Here is a 21,041-nt window from a genome sequence, read left to right as displayed (position 1 = left end):
TTTTTTTTTTTTTTTTTTTTTGTATTTTTAGTGGAGATGGGGTTTCACCATGTTAGCCAGGATGGTCTTGCTCTCCTGACCTCATGATCCGCCCGTCTCGGCCTCCCTAAATGTTTTCACATATATTGCCTGTACTGGAAAACAATCCCTGGAGTACACAATTGCTATCTTGACAAAAAGCAATTTCAGACATCTTGCCAACTGAACATCAGATAATGACTAAGATTAATCACATATGTACCTATGCATGGTGTTTTACAGCAAGTTACTATGGAATCAGGAATGTAATATTCAATAATAAATTCTTTTCATATTTTTTACCTTATACTGTATCTTAAAATTATCTGTGCATTCCATGTCATGTTGAAATCTAGAGCCAATTAGAAAATATATAAAATATCTTAATTTTGGAGAGAGAGTATACAATAAAAAGCAGGTAATGTCTTTCAGTTCAGCGGTATTGTGTTTCTTATTGTTGCTGCTGTGTATTCACAGTATGTTAGGATCTTGCCTGGGATTGTGCTTTCAAAGTGGCTACTGTCCGGTGCAGACTGTAATCTCCACAGGATGCTCTTTGGGCATCTAGAACCCAAAGCTCATGGAGACACCTTCCCAACACAGTGGGGCTCAGGGTGGTGCGATCATGCCTGACTTCTACCACATTCCTCCATAAAAGTTTTCATCTAACATATGATGTGCATGATTAAGGCACAGCCCTCAACCTGCTATGCCTTTGTTTTGCCTGTTACCTGGACCTCAGAGCCCTGGCTGGGTTGCAATAAGCCAAGATTTTTTTCGTTCTTTACTCACTAAAAATAAACCATCTCTCAGAGACAGTTTCCACCTGGTTTTAATCTACAAGCGATACAAGTGGTTCCAGTGAGTGTGAGGAAACATTCCATAGCTATAAGAGGAAATCAGAATTCCTCAGGCTGAGAAGCGCTAAGATGTGCTGTCTCCACTTGCTGTTGAAAATAAAATTGGTTATTACATTATGCTTTTATTGCTTATAGTTTTGATCTGACTCCTTCTTTAGATTGCATACCTCTTCACTTCAAGGGTTTCACAGCCTTCTGCCCTTTTAGCTTCTCACAATGCCCACTGATGTAAGTTCTAGGAGGTAATGTGAAGCGTCAGGGAAAATCTTTATTATGTGGCCCCTAAAGAGAAGGAGATAAATGTTTTATCATTAGTTAGTTTAGGTAGAAAGTTTTGAAAATATTTCTAAATTGTGTTGTTTATTGCCTTACTTTTGTGTGTGTGTGTGTGTGTGTGTGTGTGTGTATGTGTGTGAGACAGGGTCTCACTCCGGCATCCAAGCTGGAGTGCAGTGGTGCAATCTCTGCCTCCCAGGCTCAAGCAATCCTCCCACCTCAGCCTCCCAAGTAGCTGGGACTACAGGTGCACACCACCAGGCCCAGCTAATGTTTGCGTTTTTTGTAGAGACAGAGTTTCACCATGTTGGCCAGGCTGGTCTTGAACCCCTAGACTCAATCCTCCCACCTTGGCCTCCCAAATTGTTGGAATTACAGGTGTGAGCCACTGCTGTAGCCTTCATTGCCTTACTTTTGAATTGTGTCTGCTCTTCACAAATAACTTATGGAGTAAAATTATGAATCACTTGATGGTTTAAAATGACCATTTTAATTTAACATTGATTATTATACAATACAGTAATGAGTAATGAGTCCAAGTTGTTGGGCTTAAGTTCTTCAGTTTATATATAAAGATAGATCTTCATGAAAAAAGAAGCAAAAGTCATTTGATCCATAGTATTTTATAGGAATTAAGTACCTGTGAGTGAGGAGGCAGGGAAATGTTTTCTGACTTACAGCAGAAAAATCACAAGTCAGAGGAAAAAAAAGGTTTTTGACAACCGTATGTTAATTCTCCTTTTCTCTAGGATATTGCCTGGTTTGATGAAAAGGAAAACAGCACAGGAAGCTTGACAGCAATATTAGCCATAGATACAGCACAAATTCAAGGAGTATGTATATTATTTTTATTTTAAATGATGCATGTATGTGGTGTGCACACATGCAATGCATTCATGTGTCTGTGCATGTATGTGAGCTGTGCTGAGATGACCCACATCATTAAGGAGTCCAGGTAAGTCTCATGGTTAACAGGTAACTCTTAGTGAAAGATGAAAGGAAGCCTTTCTGTTCTGGATATTTTTAACCAAAAATAGAGAATATTTAGTACCTGTAAAAGGATAACTAGAGTACTAAAGAAGAGACCAAGAACAAGCTAGAAAAAAGAGCTCAGAATTAAATAGATAAGAAAAAGTAATGAAATGAAAACACACACACTTTAAGAGTTTTGATATAAGAAAGAGGTTTAGTTTTTCCTTCCCCCAGAAAATAAGATTTTAGTTAAAATAATGTCTAACAACTCAGAGTCATGTGTGCATCAGAAATGATTCTGTACTAGTTGTTATACAAGTTAAAAAGAATTGTGTAATCATGACTGGTAATATGCATAAACAAGATATTTATATGTATTCATAATTAGTGATGGAATGACCAGCATAACGTATGTCAAAGTCATGCTTAAACAGGTGTGGGGAGTAGAGGAATATAGAAGAGGTAAGTAATAATTTGTTAATTTTCTTCTAATTATTTTAATAAAATTCACCTTTGTATAACAAATGGGATCTTAACAGAGAAAAGCCACAGAAAACAAGGTTTCCTACTTTAAATTGAAGTAAAATAAAGCTTTCCATCTCTGTTAAAATAAGAATTCTAGTAGAGTTATAGGCTTTCCTTTTTCCTTATCACGCATTTGGAAGAAAAGGAAAATGTCAATAATTCGCCTCTGAATGACAGAAAAATCTTACAAGTATTTATTCTGTTTAGAAATACTGAGATGTTCCTTAAAGCTTTGTTAGCAGAGCAACAAATTGTCAGCAAAACAACCCATCAGAATAGCATGTTTCTTTTAGAGATTTTTTCCACAGGACATGGCAACCATTCTAAGTTTGTTTTTTGTTTTTGTTTTTGTTTTTAACTTTTGCAAGACCTCTTTGTTTAATATACACCTGCAAGATAGGATTTATACTATCAGAAAATAGAATAAGTGGTTTACAGTTGTGAATATTCACAAGCATTCATTTTGGTTTAGAAAGCTAATTTTATGATAGAGAAAGAACTCGAGAGGAAAGGGGGCATCTTCATCTCTTCCTGAAATTCTTTTTGTTAATTTTGAAGGCAAGGTTCTAGAATTTTGTTAGATAGTATTTAGATTTTAAAATAGGGCCGAGGAGTTCAATTTTACTGGCATACATGAAAAGATGGTGGATAGAATTTCACTTAATAATCAAATAATGGATATAGCATTAACCTCCATAGCACAATATAATTATCTGATTAACTTCTGAGTTTAGGAATTCCGTGGTTTACTACTCCACGCAGAAATATCAATCCCTATAATTCCATTTGAATTCCCACTCCACAAAATTTGCTATTTTTTTCTTTACTGTGTTAATGTTTGTCTATTACAACTTATCTTTCAAATCTTTTCAGAATCTTTTGAGTGGAACAGGCATTCTTACCAGCAGTTATATTAATATGTGAGACATTTCTTTTAGCAGATACTTGCTTCAACTGAAAAACCAAATTAGTACTGAAAGACCCAACATTACTGTCCTTACATTCATTAATTGTTTCTAATAAATAGTATTGTCCCTGAGGGAAATTATTGGGAATAGTTGTCAACCTGATTTTAAGCACCTGACTAATATCATTTCATCACTTAAAACTTTATTGTTGCAGTTATTAACTGCTAGTCTCACAATAACTTCTAGACAAGTCAAATCATTTTTTTTATTAGAACTAGTAGCTAGAGAATAAATGGTCGGAATCCTGATGAAAGATTTTTAAGTTGCCAAATTTAAAAAGTAAAACAAGGGGTAAACTGTCCCAGGTTGCAAATGGAGTCAGTAAAACTCTCATGCTGATGAGTAGTGGGATGGTACCTGTGAAAAGTCACTGTATTCCAGCTTGGACAACATAGTGAAACTCCATCTCTATATTTTAAAAAACCTAATTTTAAAAATTAAATTAACGAATAAAACAATCAAAGAAAGATTTCAGGAGTGAAACTGTGTCTAGTAAAATGTAATTTATAAAAAACTCTTACTTTGCCATATAAAGATGGATTCATATTCAATTTCAATGGACAGTTTTTCTATAAAAGGAAGAGTTGTTTACCAATCTTATTTGTCCACAAATGAATTCTTCCTCACAAGGACACTCTAGCATAAAGATGAGCTAGGAAATAATAATTTGGGGGTCATATTTCCTGTCATATTGACTTAAATAAGTCATTCTCCATCTCAATTTCTTCATCATGTAATTTCAGTTACATTTTATTCTATCACATGTATTAGAATGAATGTTCATAAAACAGCTCCTTAATAATAATAAATCTTAGTTTGAAACCTTTAACTCATGACTGTAAAGGTATTCCTCTGGCCATTTTTTAAAGCTCTGATATTTTGAAAGTCATGATAAAAACATGTTAGTGAAATAGAGTCATAGGAGACAACATGATTCCTAGAATAGTTGTCTGAATACAACCAATTTAACTGATATTGTATTAGCCCAAGGGAATGGCCTGTTGCCAGTACATCTGTCAATAGACTATTTTCTGTGTAATATCTGGTTTAATTAAAGCTAAAAGCCATTTTAGATTCTTTTGGAAACTCAATTCTATAAAATTACAAGATATTATTTCTGTATATTTTAGCAATCTCTTTTCATCAACCAAAAGTCTTATTTCATTTTTTTCCACAAGAAAGTGTGTTATTGACACCACAGTGTACATTTGATAAACCACTGACACATCCAATGCTAGAACCTAGAACTCTTCTCATCAGAGCTGTAATATGTTGCCCAAATAAATCATAAACATTTTTTTCATTTATTAATTCCAAGAGCCCAGCAAGTTTACTAGTTAGAACTAGGATATTATTACCTGGACAATGGCAACCTCATTTATTGATGTAACTTTTTGACATGGGAAGTGTATAAAACAACTTGACGCTACTTTTGATTCAAACAATGTTGTCATGGAAATGACTTTTCCACAGCATAAGGTATGCATATAATTGCTGTTTTGTCTTGCAGTTTTAGGTTGAATTAAGAAAGATAATCAAATCTACAGCAGAAGCTAATATCCAGAGGCATTTAGTACTTGATAATAGTGGTTAAGGATGGCTCTTTTAAAAAAAGGTTTCCAAGCCAGGTGCAGTGGCTCACATCAGTAATCCCAGCAATTCAGGAGGCCAAGGCAGGAGGATGGCTCGAATCTGGGAGGCCAAGGCTGCAGTGAGCCATAATTGTCCTACTGCACTGTAGCCTGGGTGACAAAGTGAGATCTTGTCTGAAAAAAATTTTTTTTTCAATCTTGGCCCTGAATTCATAATATTGCCAAAACTTTACCACTGCTAAGCCATCAAACTGCCGTGTGGTAAGGTAAGTCAAAAATTTCCCTTGGCAAAAACTCACAAAAATGAAGATGGTTAAGTTTACAAGAGCAAATGAACTTAACCATTTACACTACTGGTCCAAAAATGCATGATAAATTCAATGACTTCCCATAAAATATATGCTGACAAATAATAATAAATAACTGTAGGCTTTAAACACTTTACATTTTCACAAGCTTTGTAAATTTGTCCAACTAAGGCTTGTTTTCTGCTCTACAAATATTTTAACCATCTGTTATAATGTATCTTAGTAGATTCTACTTCGGATTGTACTTATTTTTTTTCCTCAACTTCTTTGAAAATATTCTCAGCAGTACTTGTTCCACAGAAACTATTTATAGTGGCTAACTTTTCACTTACTTCAAATATAATGTTGGCTCCTCAAAAAGCCAGCAACTGAGCAGTGTCAGTGATATATGTCAACCCATCAAGAGCCAGGGAAAACTACTCAAAATAATCTACCTTATTTTTTAATTGACTGTGGATGTTACTCTCAATGTCTGTAACTATGAGCAACTGTTCTCACCAAATGGCGGCCTTATATAAGTTATGCAGTCTCAATACATTTCTTCCACTGCTACAATCAAACATGATATAATTAACTCAAAATCCATAAATGACTTTCTTTGCTTGGCCAATGAATGAGCCACTTAAAAACTTACTTTGGTTTCATTCTCACTTTCACATTTTAGTTTCGTGAAGAAATTCTGCTAAAACAAGATATTTTGTTTTATATTTTCTAGTTTTTCTGAATGTTGCTTTCCTATAAGTTGGGAATATTGCGATGAGTGCTCAGTCTGCTAATGTTGACATATTTTGTATTTTCCAGCACTATTTAGTGTCATAGCATTAAAAAACACAATGCTGTGGCATCTAATTTGAATATAAAATAACTCACAGTCCACTGTTCCTTAAAAACATCGCATTCAAAGTCCACATTTCTCTTATTTTCTTATTTTGAGATGATGGGTATGCAATGGTATTTTTAAAAACTAGGATAAAGTGAAACAGTACAGCAAAACTCAACGTGCTCTCAAATTCTAACAGCATCACTGAGATTTGTAGAATGCTGAGCAGCAGGGTAAAGTGATGAGGGTGGCACATGTGGTTTCTGTAGCAGCTACCATCACTATAACCTAAGACAGCCTAAACAATAGGTAAACATGACAGTCAGCCAGTTTGTTAAGATAAGGCTGGACGAGGTGGCTCACACCTGTGATCCCAGCACTCTTGGAGGCCGAGGTGGGCGGATCACCTGAGGTGTTAGACACTAGGCTGGCCAACATGGTAAAACCCTGTCTCTACTCAAACCACAAAAATTAGCCAAACGTGGTGGTGGGTGCCTGTAATCACAGCCACTCAGGAGGCGGAAGCAAGAGAATCGCTTGAACCCAGGAGGTGGAGGCCGAGATCATGCCACTGCACTCCAACCTGGGTGACAGAGTGAGACTCTGTCTCAAAAAAAAAAGTAGGTAGCCAGGCACGGTCGCTCACACCTGTAATCCCAGCACTTTGGGAGACCAAGGCGGGTGGATCACCTGAGGTTGGGAATTCAAGACCAGTCTGGCCAACATGGCAAGACCCTGTCTCTACTAAAAACACAAAAATTAGCTGGTCACGGTGGCGGGCATCTATAATCCCAGCTACTCTGGAGGCTGAGGCAGGAGAATCGCTTGAACCTGGGAGGCGGAGGTTGCGGTGAGCTGAGATCGTGCCATTGCACTCCGGCCTGGGCAACAAGAGTGAAACTCCATCTCAAAAAAAAAAGGTAAACAAAAGGGCATGTCTATGTTCCAATAAAACTTTATTTATAGACACTGAAATTTGAATTGCATACCACTTTAACATGATGCAAAGTATTATTCTTCTCTTGATTTTTTCCTAACCATTAAAAAAATATACAGACCATTCTTACCTTATGGACAATATAAAAGCAGATAGAGGGTCAGATTTGGCCTATAATCTATAGTTTGTCAACCCATGCAATAAAAAATCCACAAAAGAACTTCAAGTAGCATTTTACGAAAGAAGAAATCCATATGAACCGTGCCCTTGTACTTTTATTCCATTTGTGTGTCTGTATTTAGAGTGTGATTCTCATAGGCAGCATACAGGTCTCTTTGAATATCTGAATAGGATATTGAGACCATTTTCATTTAATGTGGTTATCAATATTATTAGGTTTAAATCTCTCATTTTGCGATTTGCTCTTTATTCCGTATGTTCTTTGCATGGTTTTCCTATTTTTGTGCCTTCTTTTGGATTAAAATTTTTTAGTATTCTATTTCATCTCTTTTTGGAGGAGTAAGGAAAGTGATACTGCTAAGTATAATGTTTTGTTTTGGTATTCTAGTGGTTACTTTAGGTTTTATAGTACCCATCTTTAACTTATCACAGTCTACCTTCAAGCAATACGATGTCAACTTACAGTGTAAGAAACTTAAAATAGTGCAGTACTTCCAGTTTCCCCTCCAAATCTTTTGCTATTGTTGTCATATAGTCTCCTTCTAAATATGTAATAAACCCATACTACATTGTAATTAGTTTTGCTTAACAATCATCTTGGGGGGAGAGATGGCATTGGAAGTTATACCTGATGTAAATGACGAGTTGATGGGTGCTGACGAGTTGATGGGTGCAGCACACCAATATGGCTCATGTATACATATGTAACAAACCTGCACGTTGTGCACATGTACCCTAGAACCTAAAGTATAATAAAAAAAATAAAAAAAAAAAAACAAAAAACTCATCTTTTGTTAAAGAATTTTAAATAAATAAAGTCCTATATATTTACTCATGTAGCTAACATTTCTGGTCTCTTCATTCCTTATTCTAGGTACCTATTTCCATTGGTATCATTTTCCTTCTGCATCTAGTTCTTTTTTTCACCTTTCTTATAGAGTAAGCTTGATAATGACTAATTATTTCAAGTTTCTTATGCCTGAAAAGTCTTTATTTCACCTTAATTTTTTGAAATATATTTCCACCAGTTATGAAATTTGAGGTTGACAGTTTTTTCTTTTCATCCTCTTTCTTTCTTTCTTTCTTTCTTTCTTTCTCTCTCTCTCTCTCTTTCTCTCTCTCTCTCTTTCTCTCTCTCTCTCTTTCTCTCTTTCTCTCTTTCTCTCTTTCTTTCTGAGACATGGTCTCACTCTGTTACCCAGGCTGGAGTTCCGTGGTGTGATCACTACTCATTGCAGCCTTGACCTCCCAGGCTCAGGTGATCCTCCCACTTCAGCCTCCTGAGTAGCTGGGACTATGGGCATATGCCACCATGTCCGGTTAATTTTTTGTAGATACAGGGTTTCACCATGTTGCTCAAGCTAGTCTCGAACTCCTGGGCTCAAGTAAGCTGCCTGCCTCAGCCTCCTAAAGTGCTGGGATTATGGGTGTGAGCCACTGCACCCAACCCAGTTTTTCTCTTTCTTTCTTTCTTTTAGTAGATTAAAGATATTGCTCAGCTGGGCACGGTGGCTCACGCCTATAATCCCAGCACTTTAGGAGGGCGAGGCAGGCAGACCACTAGGTCAGGAGATCAAGACCATCCTGGCTAACACAGTGAAACCCCGTCTCTACTAAAAAATGCAAAAAAATTAGCCAGGCGTGGTGGCAGGCACCTGTAGTCCCACTCCAGCCTGGGTGACAGAGCGAGATGCCATCAAAAAAAAAAAAAAGATATTGCTCTACTGTCTTCTTGCTTGATTTTTTTTCAATGAAGAATTTGTTGTTATCCTTATCTTTTTTCCTCTGAACATAATGGATATTTCTTCCTTTGCTTTTAAGATGTTCTCTTTATCACTGACTTTGAAATGTGATTGTGATGGGTTTTGATATAGCTTCCTGCTTATTTCTTATGCTTGAAGTTCACTTAAATTCTTAGATTTATGGGCATATAGTTTTCACCAAATTTAAAAAATATATTGGCCGGGCGCGGTGGCTCAAGCCTGTAATCCCAGTACTTTGGGAGGCCGAGACGGGAGGATCACGAGGTCAGGAGATCGAGACCATCCTGGCTAACACGGTGAAACCCCGTCTGTACTAAAAAATACAAAAAACTAGCCGGGCCAGGTGGTGGGCGCCTGTAGTCCCAGCTACACGGGAGGCTGAGGCAGGAGAATGGCATAAACCCGGGAGGCGGAGCTTGCAGTGAGCTGAGATCTGGCCACTGCACTCCAGTCCAGCCTGGGCGACAGAGCAAGACTCCATCTCAAAAAAAAAAATATATATATATATATATACACACACACATATATATATAGACCATTATTTATCCAAGTATTTTTTTCTGTCTTTCTAGTCTCACCTCTCCTTCAAGGACTCTAATTGTACATATATTAGGCTGCCTGAAGTCTTACCACAGCTCACCAATGCTTGGTTCATTTTTTTTCTGCATTTATTTTGAATAGTTTCTATTGCTATGTCTTCAAAACCAATGATCTTTTCTTCTTCGATATTTAATCTTCTATTGATCCTATCATATATATTTTTCATCTCAGACATTATATTTTTTATTTTTAGAATTTTAATATGGATCTTTTTTATATCTTCCTTATCTCTTAACTACTCTAATATGTAATATATATATTGGTAGTAGCTTTTTAAATTGATAAGTAAAAGTTTTATATATTTAGGGTATAAAAATGATGTTTTATATATGTAGTCATTATGAAATGGATAAATTAAGCTATTTAACATATGCATTATTTCACATACTTATTTTTTATGTGGTGAGAACTCTTAAAATCTATTTTCTTGGTAATTTTCAAGTTTACAATATATTATTATTAATTATAGTTACCATGATACACAATAGATCTCTTAAACTTATTCCTCCTAATTGAAATTGTGTATCCTTTTACCAACATCTCAACCCCCTGAATCCCCACCTCCTAGAAACCATGATTTTACTCTCTGTCTGTATGAGTTTGGCTTTTTAAAATTATACATATAAGTGAGATCATGTGGTATACCTAACATTTTGTCAATAATGGGTTGGTGTCCATGGATTCATTTTTATCCTTATCATAGGTCTTATTTTGCTACTTTGCATACCTGGGAAATTTTTTTTTTTTTTCCCAGACAGGATCTCATTCTGTCACCCAGGCTCAAGTGCAGTGGCATGAACACAGTTCACTGTAGCCTTGACTTGGGAGCAGGCTCAAGCAATCCTCCTGCCTCAGCTTTCCATGCGGCTGGAATGAGAGGTACATGGCACCACACTCAGCTAATTTTTTTATTTTTATAGAGACAGGGTCTCACTTTGTTGTCCAGGCTGGTCTTGAACTCCTGAGTTCAAGCGATCCTCCCACCTTAGCCTCCCAAAGTGCTGGGATTACAGGTGTTAGCCACCATGCCCAGCCCCCTGTCAATTTCTGACTATATGCTAAACACTGTGAATTTAAAATTTTTGGTGCTGGATATTTTTATATTTCTATAAATATTCTTGGGTTTTGTTGTGGGATGCAGTTAAGTTACCTGAGAATAGTTTGATCTTTTTGGGTCTTGGTTTTAAGGTTTGTCAAGCAGGACTGGAGCCTACTACAAAGGCAAAACCTTTCCACATACTCTACCTAATGCCCTGTGACTCAGAAGGTTTTCCAGTCTGGCTGCTGTTACCAGGCACTAATCCCAGTCCTGACATGTATGCGCTGTTCAGCTGAATACTCAAGAAGGACCCTCTGCAGATATCTAGATTTATCATTCTGTGACTCTCTCTCTTCTCTAGTATTCTTTGCTGCAAACTCTAGCTGACTTAGATTCCTGAGATTCTCAGCTTTGTCTACTCAACTCAGAGTCTGTTGGGCTCTTTGCACTGCCACCTGGAAACTCTTCCAAGGGAGTAAGCCAGAGCAACCACAGGGGTCATCTTGTTTGTTTGCCACCTCTGCCCTTGGTTGCCTTATGCTCAGTGTCTTGAAAAACACTGGTTCATGTATTATGCCTATTTTTTGTTTGGTTTTAGATGAGAGGATAAATCCTTGTTACTCCGTCTTGGCCAGAAGCAGAAATGCTACCATATGGAATTCTTATTTCTATAATTCCACACTGAGTTTCCTTCCTTTTATAATTTTCTTATCAAAGTGATATTCCCCACATCTAGCATAGTACCTAAGACATAGTAGACACTCCATAAATAATTGTTATCTGAAGAATTAAACAAGACATTTTGTTCTTAATTTCAAAAAAACTGTATTTTTGTGCTTCTTGCTAAAGAATCTAAGAAGTTTAATTAAATTTCTTCTGATTCCAGTTTTAAATTCTTTCCAGAGGTACACTACTTTTCTGGGTCTTTAAGACCACATTCCATTTTCCTTCAGTCCTTGTAGTAGTTCTCACGGCCAAGAGTCTCTTATTTTCTGTTTATTCTTCTTGGAACAGAAGAAATATATTCAGATCTTTCTCATTGTGCCACCACCACCAAAAAGCAGGGTTTGTGGCTTGTTCTCGGTTGCACTGACTGAACATTTCAATAAGTTTGTGGTAATTTAAACTAAAATGAACTATAGAAAGGATATAATTCTATTTTCCAGAAGCAGATTAACACAAGAATGGAAAACCCAAGTTTATTAAGCAAGCAAAGATATGCAAGAACAAGTCACTTCATAGAAAGTTCTTGTGTCTCAAACAAAAAACTCAAATAGAGAACGCTGTCTCATCAAAAATCTGTCAAGTTCACTCTTGGATATTTTTAGAAATTAGGTTGGTGTGTATAGTCCTTAGACAAACTTTAAGTGACAAATATTTGTATAGTGTGGCTCTGTAAAGTATTTCTACTTCTTTCCCTAATACACTACTCGAGTTTATGCATGAAAACTACAATGCTCAGCAAACTTTTTGTCTTTATTTTTCTTATTGTCTACTCCTTTTATTTATTTATTTTGAGACAGAGTCTCGTTCTGTTGCCCAAGCTGGAGTGCAGTGGCATGATTTCAGCTCACTGCAACCTCCACCTCCCGGATTCAGGCAATTCTCCTGCCTCAGCCTCTTAAGTTGCTGGATTACAGGCACCTGCCATCACGCCCAGTTAATTTTTTTTTATTTTTCATATAGATGGAGTTTCACCATGTTGGCCAGGCTGGTTTTGAACTCCTGACCTCAGGTGATCCACCTGCCTCAGCCTCCCAAAGTGCTAGGATTACAGGTGTGAGCCGCTGTGCACGGCCTCTACTCCTTACTCTATTTCCTTTTACTTTAATGTCTAGAGCTGGAATGCATGGTTTAAGTGTGTGTGCGTGTGTGTATGCTTGTGTCTGTGTGTGTGTGTGTGTGTGAGAAACAGGGTCTCACTCTGTCACCCAAGCTAGAGTGCAGTGGCATGATCCTAGCTCACTGCAACCTCGAACTCTTGGGCTGAAGGCATGCTACCGCCTCAGCCTCCCAAGTAGCTGGAACTACAAGTGCACACCACTGTGCCTGGCTAATTTTTTCATTTTTATGTAGAGACAGAGTCTTGCTTGGTTGCCCAGGCTGGTCTTGAACTCCCGGGCTCAAGTGAACCTCTCACCTGGGCCTCCCAAAGTGCTGGGATTATAGGTATGAGCCACCGCCCCCAGCCTAGAGCTGTAACTTTTTTTTTTTTTTTTTTTTTTTTTTGAGACAGAGTCTCACTCTGCCACCCAGGCTGGAGTGCAGTGGCACTATCTCGTCCCACTGCAACCTCCACCTCCTGGGTTCAAGCGATTCTCCTGCCTCAGCCTCTCAAGTAGCTGGGACTACAGGCGCCCACCACCACGCCCGGCTAATTTTGTATTTTTAGTAGAGACGGGGTTTCACCATGTTGGTCAGGCTGGTATCAAACTCCTGACCTCAGGTGATCCTCCCACCTCGGCCTCCCAAAGTGCTGAGATTACAGGCGTGAGCCACCGCACCCAGGTGAGCTATAATCTTTAAAGTGAATAGAACACAAACAACAGACGGTAATGAGGAATCAGGAACTATATTATGGTTATCTAATAGGAAATATCCAAACAGAAAAGAATAATGCCCCAGTGGATATGATTTATCCTTTTGACAATATAGGTACTGTGCCAAGAATTGAAATCCAAAAAATTAAAAATCATTGCCTTCAAAATATTAAAAGAAACTACCAAGTGGAAATTAATACATGTATCAAGGCCTACAAAATATAACCCCCTATCAAGTAATTGATGACAATAATTCTTGGTAATATTTAGATAAAACAAATTTTATATTTAAAGAGCAATGAATACCTTATTCTCAACAAAACATAATTATAGTTTTAAAAAATAGCTCCAATGATTGCACATCGCAATATATATAAATTTTATGTAGCTATAGGAGCCTTTAGTATTTTTTTAGGAGCACTTTCCAGTAACCAAGGGCAAAGACCAATATTTCTTTATTGTACCCCTGATTTTAAACACAGTACTTTAGTGGATGGACATTTTAAGGGATAAACACAAAAGCATTACCATATGGTTTTCATGGATACACTTATATGCATTAAGAAACACTAAAGATGAATTGTGGAGACATGTATTCAATTCAAAAGACCATAGTAGGGAGAGGAATGGGCCTGGAAAAGAGGAAAAGTTATTCTTAAGGTCAGCTTTACGGTAAGGACAAGCAACAAAATTTGAAAACGGGAGCCTTGTCATTTCCCTAGAAGAGAAACTGGACCATCTAGGGGCTCATTCGGAAAAGCAAAGTGGGTGAAGCCTGAACCCTACAGCCTATTACAAATACAGCTTTTCTTTGGGAATTCTAAAGAGTGGTGAACCCCAGCGCGCCTCAGGGAATCTCCTTTTACCATCTATTCAATTCCCCAGCGATCTCCTCCAGTCCCAAGGCTTAGATGGCCACACATCTACCGACAAGGCCCAGGCTTAGGAGCACGTCCCTGAACTGAACGCCACACTCCAGACTGGTCCTCCTATCTGGAGCTTGAGATGACCCCGCACCAGGAGCATTTAGTATTTATGGAAAGACATAGAAGGCCTCCAACAACGCCAAGAACTTAAGGTCCACAGCATCTCACCCATTGTCTAGTCCATATGACCGTAAGGTGGGGGTGGGAGGCAGAGGAGCAAGGACAGTGTATTAGTCAGCTAGGGCTTTCATAACAAAGGACCACAGACTAGGGGGCTGCAACAACAGACATTCATTTCCTTACAGTTCTGGAAACTAGAAGCCCAAGAGCAAGATGTCGGCATGATTGGGTTTCACTCTGAGGGCCTTGGCTTGTAGTTGGCTGTCTTCTGTCTGCGTCCTCACATGACCTTCTCTCTGTGTGCAATGTCTGCTGTGTCCAGATTTCCTTTTTTTTTTTTTTTTTTTTGAGACAGACTTTCGCTCTGTCTCCCAGGCTGGAGTGCAGTGGCGCGATCTTGGCTCACTGCAACCTCCGCCTCTGGGTTCAAGCGATTCTCTTGCCTCAGTGTCCTGAGTAGCTGGGATTACAGGCGTGCACCACCATGCCTACAGCCTGTTACAAATACAGCTAATCTTTGTATTTTTAGTAGAGACGGGGTTTCACCATGTTGATCAGGCTGGTCTCAAACTCCTGACCTCATGATCTGCCCACCTTGGCCTCCCAAAGTGCTGAGATTACAGGGGCGAGCCACAATGCCTAGCTCAAATTTCCTCTTCTTATAAGAGTACCAATCAGGTTAGATTAGAGCCCACCTTAAATACTTCACTTTAACTTAATTACTCTCGTATCTATAATTTATTTATTTATAATTACCTTATCTCCAAATACAGTAACATTCTTTTTTTTTTTTTTTTTTGAGATGGAGTCTGGCTCTATTGCCCAGGCTGGAGTGCAGTAGCACGATCTTGGCTCACTGCAAGCTCCACCTCCCGGGTTCACACCATTCTTCTGCCTCAACCTCCCGAGTAGCTGGGACTACAGACGTCCGCCACCACGCCTGGCTAAATTTTTTGTATATTTTTTAGTAGAAACGGGTTTCACCGTGTTAGCTAGGATAGTCTTGATCTCCTGACCTCGTGACCCACCCACCTCCGCCTTCCAAAGTGCTGGGGTTACAGGCCTGAGCCACCGCGCCCGGCCCAAATACAGTAACATTCTGAGGAACTGGAGGTTAGACCTAAATATATAAATGGCGGCGGGGGGGGGGGGGGACACAATTTAGTCTATAACATACATCACCATTTATCTCTTTTATCCTTAAACTTCCAGGGGATGAAGTGTAAGTCAGCATTATGTGCCAAATGGAATCCCCATTTAGGCCCATGGTTCTTTTTTTTCTTTTTTTTTTTTTTGAGACGCAGTCTCGCTCTGTCACCCAGGCTGGTGTGCAGTGGCGCTATCTCCGCTCACTGCAAGCTCCGCCCCCCGGGCTCACGCTGTTCTCCTGCCTCAGCCTCGGAGTAGCTGGTACTACAGGCGCCCGCCACCACGCCCGGCTAATTTTTTTGTATTTTTAGTAGAGACGGGGTTTCACCGTGTTCGCCAGGGTGGTCTCAATCTCCTGACCCCGTGATCCGCCAGCCTCGGCCTCCCAGCCCATAGTTCTTAGAGTTAGTGTATCATACCCTTAAACACTTAACCAGGCTATCTGTCCATCTTAGTTTTCAGTATTTCATAATTTTTTGAGTGTTTGCTGTTGTGTGTTTTTACGTTTTTGAACTTTTCTTAGATATTTTAGTGAGAAATTGGAAAATGTTTCAGTCATCACCAGATACAGGCCTGAAACTGAAACCACAAAGATTTTCGGAATTAGGCAGAGCCCTGGAGGGAGGGAGGATTTGTTACTGTTATTTTTTAATGAAAATGCCAATTTTTTGATAGTTTGGTGAAAATTGATGTAATCTTCTAGGGAAGCAATTTGGCAATACCCATCAAGAATTTAAGAGTATATACACCTTTTGAAATTTCTTCAGTGGTTTATAACCTGTTACTACAATCATTTATTTTGACTCAAATTATCCCAGATGTAGCCAATGGAAGTCCCTTCAATTTGGGAGAATTACACCTTTTAAGGTGTAATTCCAGTTAGAAATTTAACAGCAGGCCATTTTTAAAGGAGAACAAAGATTTTTTGTAAAGATGTTCATTACATCTTCATTTTTAATAATGAAAAATTGAAGGCAACCCAAATATTTTTGGAGAATATTTAATGATTGCAGTATAATGTACAAGGATTAAATCAGAATATAAAACTGCATGCAGATAATAAACCGAATCTGAATGTGTATAAGTATTTATGTCTAGAAGCATGTAGATTTTAACTTTATCTAAACTTTTTCTAATGATCCTGTTTTCATGATCAGAACAAAAAAATATAATTCAAAGTGTGGTCGATTCTACCTGTCTTTCCAGGTAAACAGGGGCCCTCATTTTTTAATCCTAGCACTAAAGAACTTAATGTTTCAGCTTATTGCTTAAGTATCATACATCCCACGGAAAGATGATCCATAAGATGTGTAGTTCTTATAAAAATTATAAAGATAATTCTACATATTTGAAATTATTTTAAAAATTTATTTTACCTCATAATATGATGTTTCCAACTCCTTTCCTCTCTTGATATTGCCTCTTAGATCTTTACTGAGTGAAACCAATTTATAGTGTGCAAAAATGGGATCAGAGAAACCTTACCCAAAGTACACACTTTAATGAATATCCTTAATCATTCAACTCATCACTACTATGATAGAGTGGCTAAGAGTGCTGGCCTTCCGTCAGTTTAGAGGAAGGGGTAGGGCTGGGGTTTGCAGCCCTGATATTATGACACCCAGTGTGGTGGCAGCCCAATGCAGGGAAGCAGAGCCAGAGCAGGGTGAGGAGGGTGTCCATGCAGGGAAGAGGCAGGAGACATGACAGCAGATGTGTTACCCACAGAGAGATTAATCACATAAATCAATCTATTAAAGACAATAGGAGCCAGTTCTCTCCCTTGTGAAGAGAGGGATAACAAATATGGAAAAGGAGAAAACTGGAAATAAACTTACAATGTTGACTTGGAATTGGAGGTATTGATATGACTCATGAGTTTCAAGAAATATAGAGAAACAAATATAGATGTAAATGTGTGCATGTATCTATCAATACACACACACACATTCTCTAGTTTGGCCACTGACATTCCAGTAATAATGAGTACAACTAGCACCATATCTTGACTGCTAAATAAAATTCTCCACTAAAAGAACCTAGGGATCTTAGGAGAAATGACTAATTCCAGAAGTAGGGCAGAGACAGTACCAGATGAAACTGGAAAATCATTTTGTGTCAGAAAGTAAGGACATATTCCAAAACTGGTAGGGATATGTCAAAGGACAAAGCCAACTTGATGGGACTTCCACTGGCCACACGTGGGATAATCTGAGTCAAAATAAATGATTATAGTAACAGGTTACAAACCACTGAAGAAATTTAAAAGTCATTAGTTCATACTGCAATAAAGAAATCGAAAGTTTGATGAGAAATTGGATTTTGACATAGCTTCAAAGTGCCTCAAAACATGTATTAATTACAAAGGGAGAAAGAACAACTTCATAGTGGAGAAGCCTGGAAGAAACCATCTTAATTAATTATACAAGTGCACAGTGCCTGAAATAGGACCAATCAAAATTGCATGCCACTTGATAGGATGCAATGAGAAGAACACAGCATTACTTCTCCAAGATTCTTACCAAAGACGCATAATTTGAATCTAATTGTGAGGAAATATCAGATAAGCTAAAACTGAGAAATATTCTGCCAGATACCTGGCTTGCGATCTTCAAAAAAGTCAATGTCATGAACATCAAGTTAAGTATGAAGAACTATTCCATACTAAAGGAGACTAAAGAGGTGTGACACCTACATGAAATGTGTGATTCCAATGTAGATATCCTTTCACTATAAAATGCATTATTGAGACAATTGATAAAACTTGAAGGAAGTCTAAGCATTAAATGATAGTTATGTAATTTCCTGATTTTGATCATGGTATTTTGGATAAGAGAGAGAATGTTCTTGTTTATGAAACACCATCTCTAAATATGCAGAAATGATAGCGTATCAGGCCAGCCACTTAATCCCAAGTGATTCAGGGAACAAAGAGTTTTTTATCCTCCGGTTACAAGCATATAGCAGTTATTTTGTCTTACTACTTTTGTTTCCTCATCTATTGTACAGTACTAGTGATAGTATCCATCTCTTTGCATTGTTATGAGATTAAATAAGATGGTAAAGGTAAAGTGCTTACTTAGTGCCTAAAGTTGGGCCTTTATCCTATTTTGGCCTGCTTTTAGTGTGTCTTCCCTTCTGCCCTACTGTTTCCTGTCCATGTTGGTTTCCTTTCCATAGCAACTCTTGCTTCTCCAACACAAAGCTTCATGCTCCCAAAAGCACTGAGTCAGATGGCATGAGCTATTCCTTGCATGATTATACTATCTTCACCAATAGAAAGAGATAATTTGTGTGAAAGGTAAATGTACAAAAAATATACAAAAATCTCATTTTTACAGTTCATAATGCAAATTTTTTCCATTCAAATAGAAGTTAATAATTCACTTTAGAACGTTTTTTAAGGTGAGTTAGATTCTATTGCGGTGAATACCTAAGCTAAAGTATGGCATTCTTTCCCTTTTTACTCTCCATGAAATAGAATATGTAAAACCTTCTAAAAGAATTTATATGCATAACTCAAGCTATCTTTTTCAAATACTTAAATTTTAAGTACATGTTGGTTATGCATGTATGTAAAACTGGTACTTTAATGCTATTATTTATTAAAATATTGATTTTCTAGAAAATTCCTAGCAAATGTGATTACAACTTTATAAATAGGAAATAGTAAAAAATGCTTAACTAAAGATAGACTCTTTCTTTAGTTTTTTGTAATAGTAACTATGATTCTGTCATTTTTCAAACATCAGCTTTATTACCAAGAACTTATCTGTAAGTTAGTGTTGAAGAGGTGTCAGGGTATAGGTATCTATGTGTATGCACAAGTAAGTTGTTTTATTATTGCTGGGTGTTTGGGTGTAAGGAAACAAGAAGAGTGTGGGTATGTATCTATCACTGAGAAGACAAAGGAAATCCTGTAACTTCAGCTTTCAACACACTCAACTTGCACTGGGCTGTAAAATCCTGCTAAACTATTTAAGGAAAGGTCTCAGAGCAACATACAAGTCTCTCTTTAAGGAGGTGGTATTTGATTTCAGATTGTCTGTTCCTATCATGCTTCTATACAGTCTTCTATGGTGTTCCCCTAAACTAAAATCCAGTTCATTTGGACATCTCAATGTTGGACATCAAGACATGAAAATAAAGTATATTTCCTTAGTTTAGGGCATTTTGAGGCAGGCGGATCACCTGAGGTCAGGAGCTTGAGACCAGCCTGGCCAACATGGCGAAACTCCATCTCTACTAAAAATACAAAAATATTAGCCGGGCTTGGTGGCAGGTCCCAGCTGCTCCTGAGGCTGAGGCAAGAGAATCGCTTGAACCCGGGAGTCAGAGGTTGCAGTAAGCCGCGATTGCACCCCTGCACTCCAGCCTGGGTGACAGAGTGGGACTCCATAAGTAAATAAATAAAAATATGTATCTTATTTAATCTCAAAGTATAAATTCAAGGTATAAATTTAAGTATAAATTCTTTTTTTAAAAAGTCTACCTTGTTTTGCCAGGAACTTTAATGGGAATCCTTGTAAATGTAAAGTTAATTGAGTTTTTTCCCCTAAAATATATCTGATTATAGGCAACAGGTTCCAGGATTGGCGTCTTGACACAAAATGCAACTAACATGGGACTTTCAGTTATCATTTCTTTTCTATATGGATGGGAGATGACACTCCTGATTCTGAGTATTGCTCCAATACTTGCCGTGACAGGAATGATTGAAACCGCAGCAATGACTGGATTTGCCAACAAAGATAAGCAAGAACTTAAGCGTGCTGGAAAGGTAAAATGAAGACTGTTATCACCATCGTAACATTTAAAGAGAAAAACAGTCAGAACTTTATGATATGTTAACTATAGGATATGTTAACCATCCTTATGATCTATTAACTTCATCTCTTAGGGATCTGTAAAGTGATATGTATTCACAGAGAAATGCATACAGACCAATTTAGGGTAGAAGGTAGATATGTTATAGCAATAGGGTACATGATTTAGAGCACAGGCTCTGGAGTCTAATTAGCTGAGTTAGAATCCAGATTCTATCCTAACGAATATGTGATACGAGCAAGTTATGTCAACCCTTTGTAGACTTCAGGTTTCTCATCTGCAAAGTGGGAATAATAAGAGTATTCACTTACAAGTTTTTGTGAATATTGCATAAAACACAATATTATTATATGCAAAATACTTAGAATAGTGTCTGGAAGACAGTAAGCACTTACTAATGTCAGCCATTATTACTGGGGAAGTTTTCCAACATCATCATTCCCCATTTTCTGGTCATTGAGTAATCAAATTTTCTTGAGCAATTTTTCTGAATATTTTATTTTTCAAAACAAACAGGCAATTCAGCAGTTACTGAATGCAAGGCAATGCACCAATATTGATAACATATAAAACAAGGCCTTAGAGACAGGACCAATAAATGAACAATTTATTTAATCATTT

The 21,041-nt window shown here is 37.7% G+C and overlaps 1 protein-coding gene across 1 annotated transcript in view; it reads left to right on the top strand.

The window, feature by feature from the left end:
- ABCB5 (ATP binding cassette subfamily B member 5) overlaps positions 1 to 21,041 on the top strand; it is a 126,510-nt gene that overhangs the window by 75,906 nt on the left and 29,563 nt on the right. Inside the window, exons 19-20 of the mRNA XM_025379557.1 lie at positions 1,904 to 1,987; positions 20,170 to 20,373. Of these exons, the coding sequence (XP_025235342.1) occupies positions 1,904 to 1,987; positions 20,170 to 20,373 (288 nt within the window). The remainder of the gene's footprint in view (positions 1 to 1,903; positions 1,988 to 20,169; positions 20,374 to 21,041) is intronic.

Source organism: Theropithecus gelada, chromosome 3 (genome assembly GCF_003255815.1).
Source record: "Theropithecus gelada isolate Dixy chromosome 3, Tgel_1.0, whole genome shotgun sequence".
In the NCBI taxonomy this organism is placed as follows: domain Eukaryota; kingdom Metazoa; phylum Chordata; class Mammalia; order Primates; family Cercopithecidae; genus Theropithecus; species Theropithecus gelada.
This window is presented reverse-complemented; position numbering and strand designations above follow the sequence as displayed.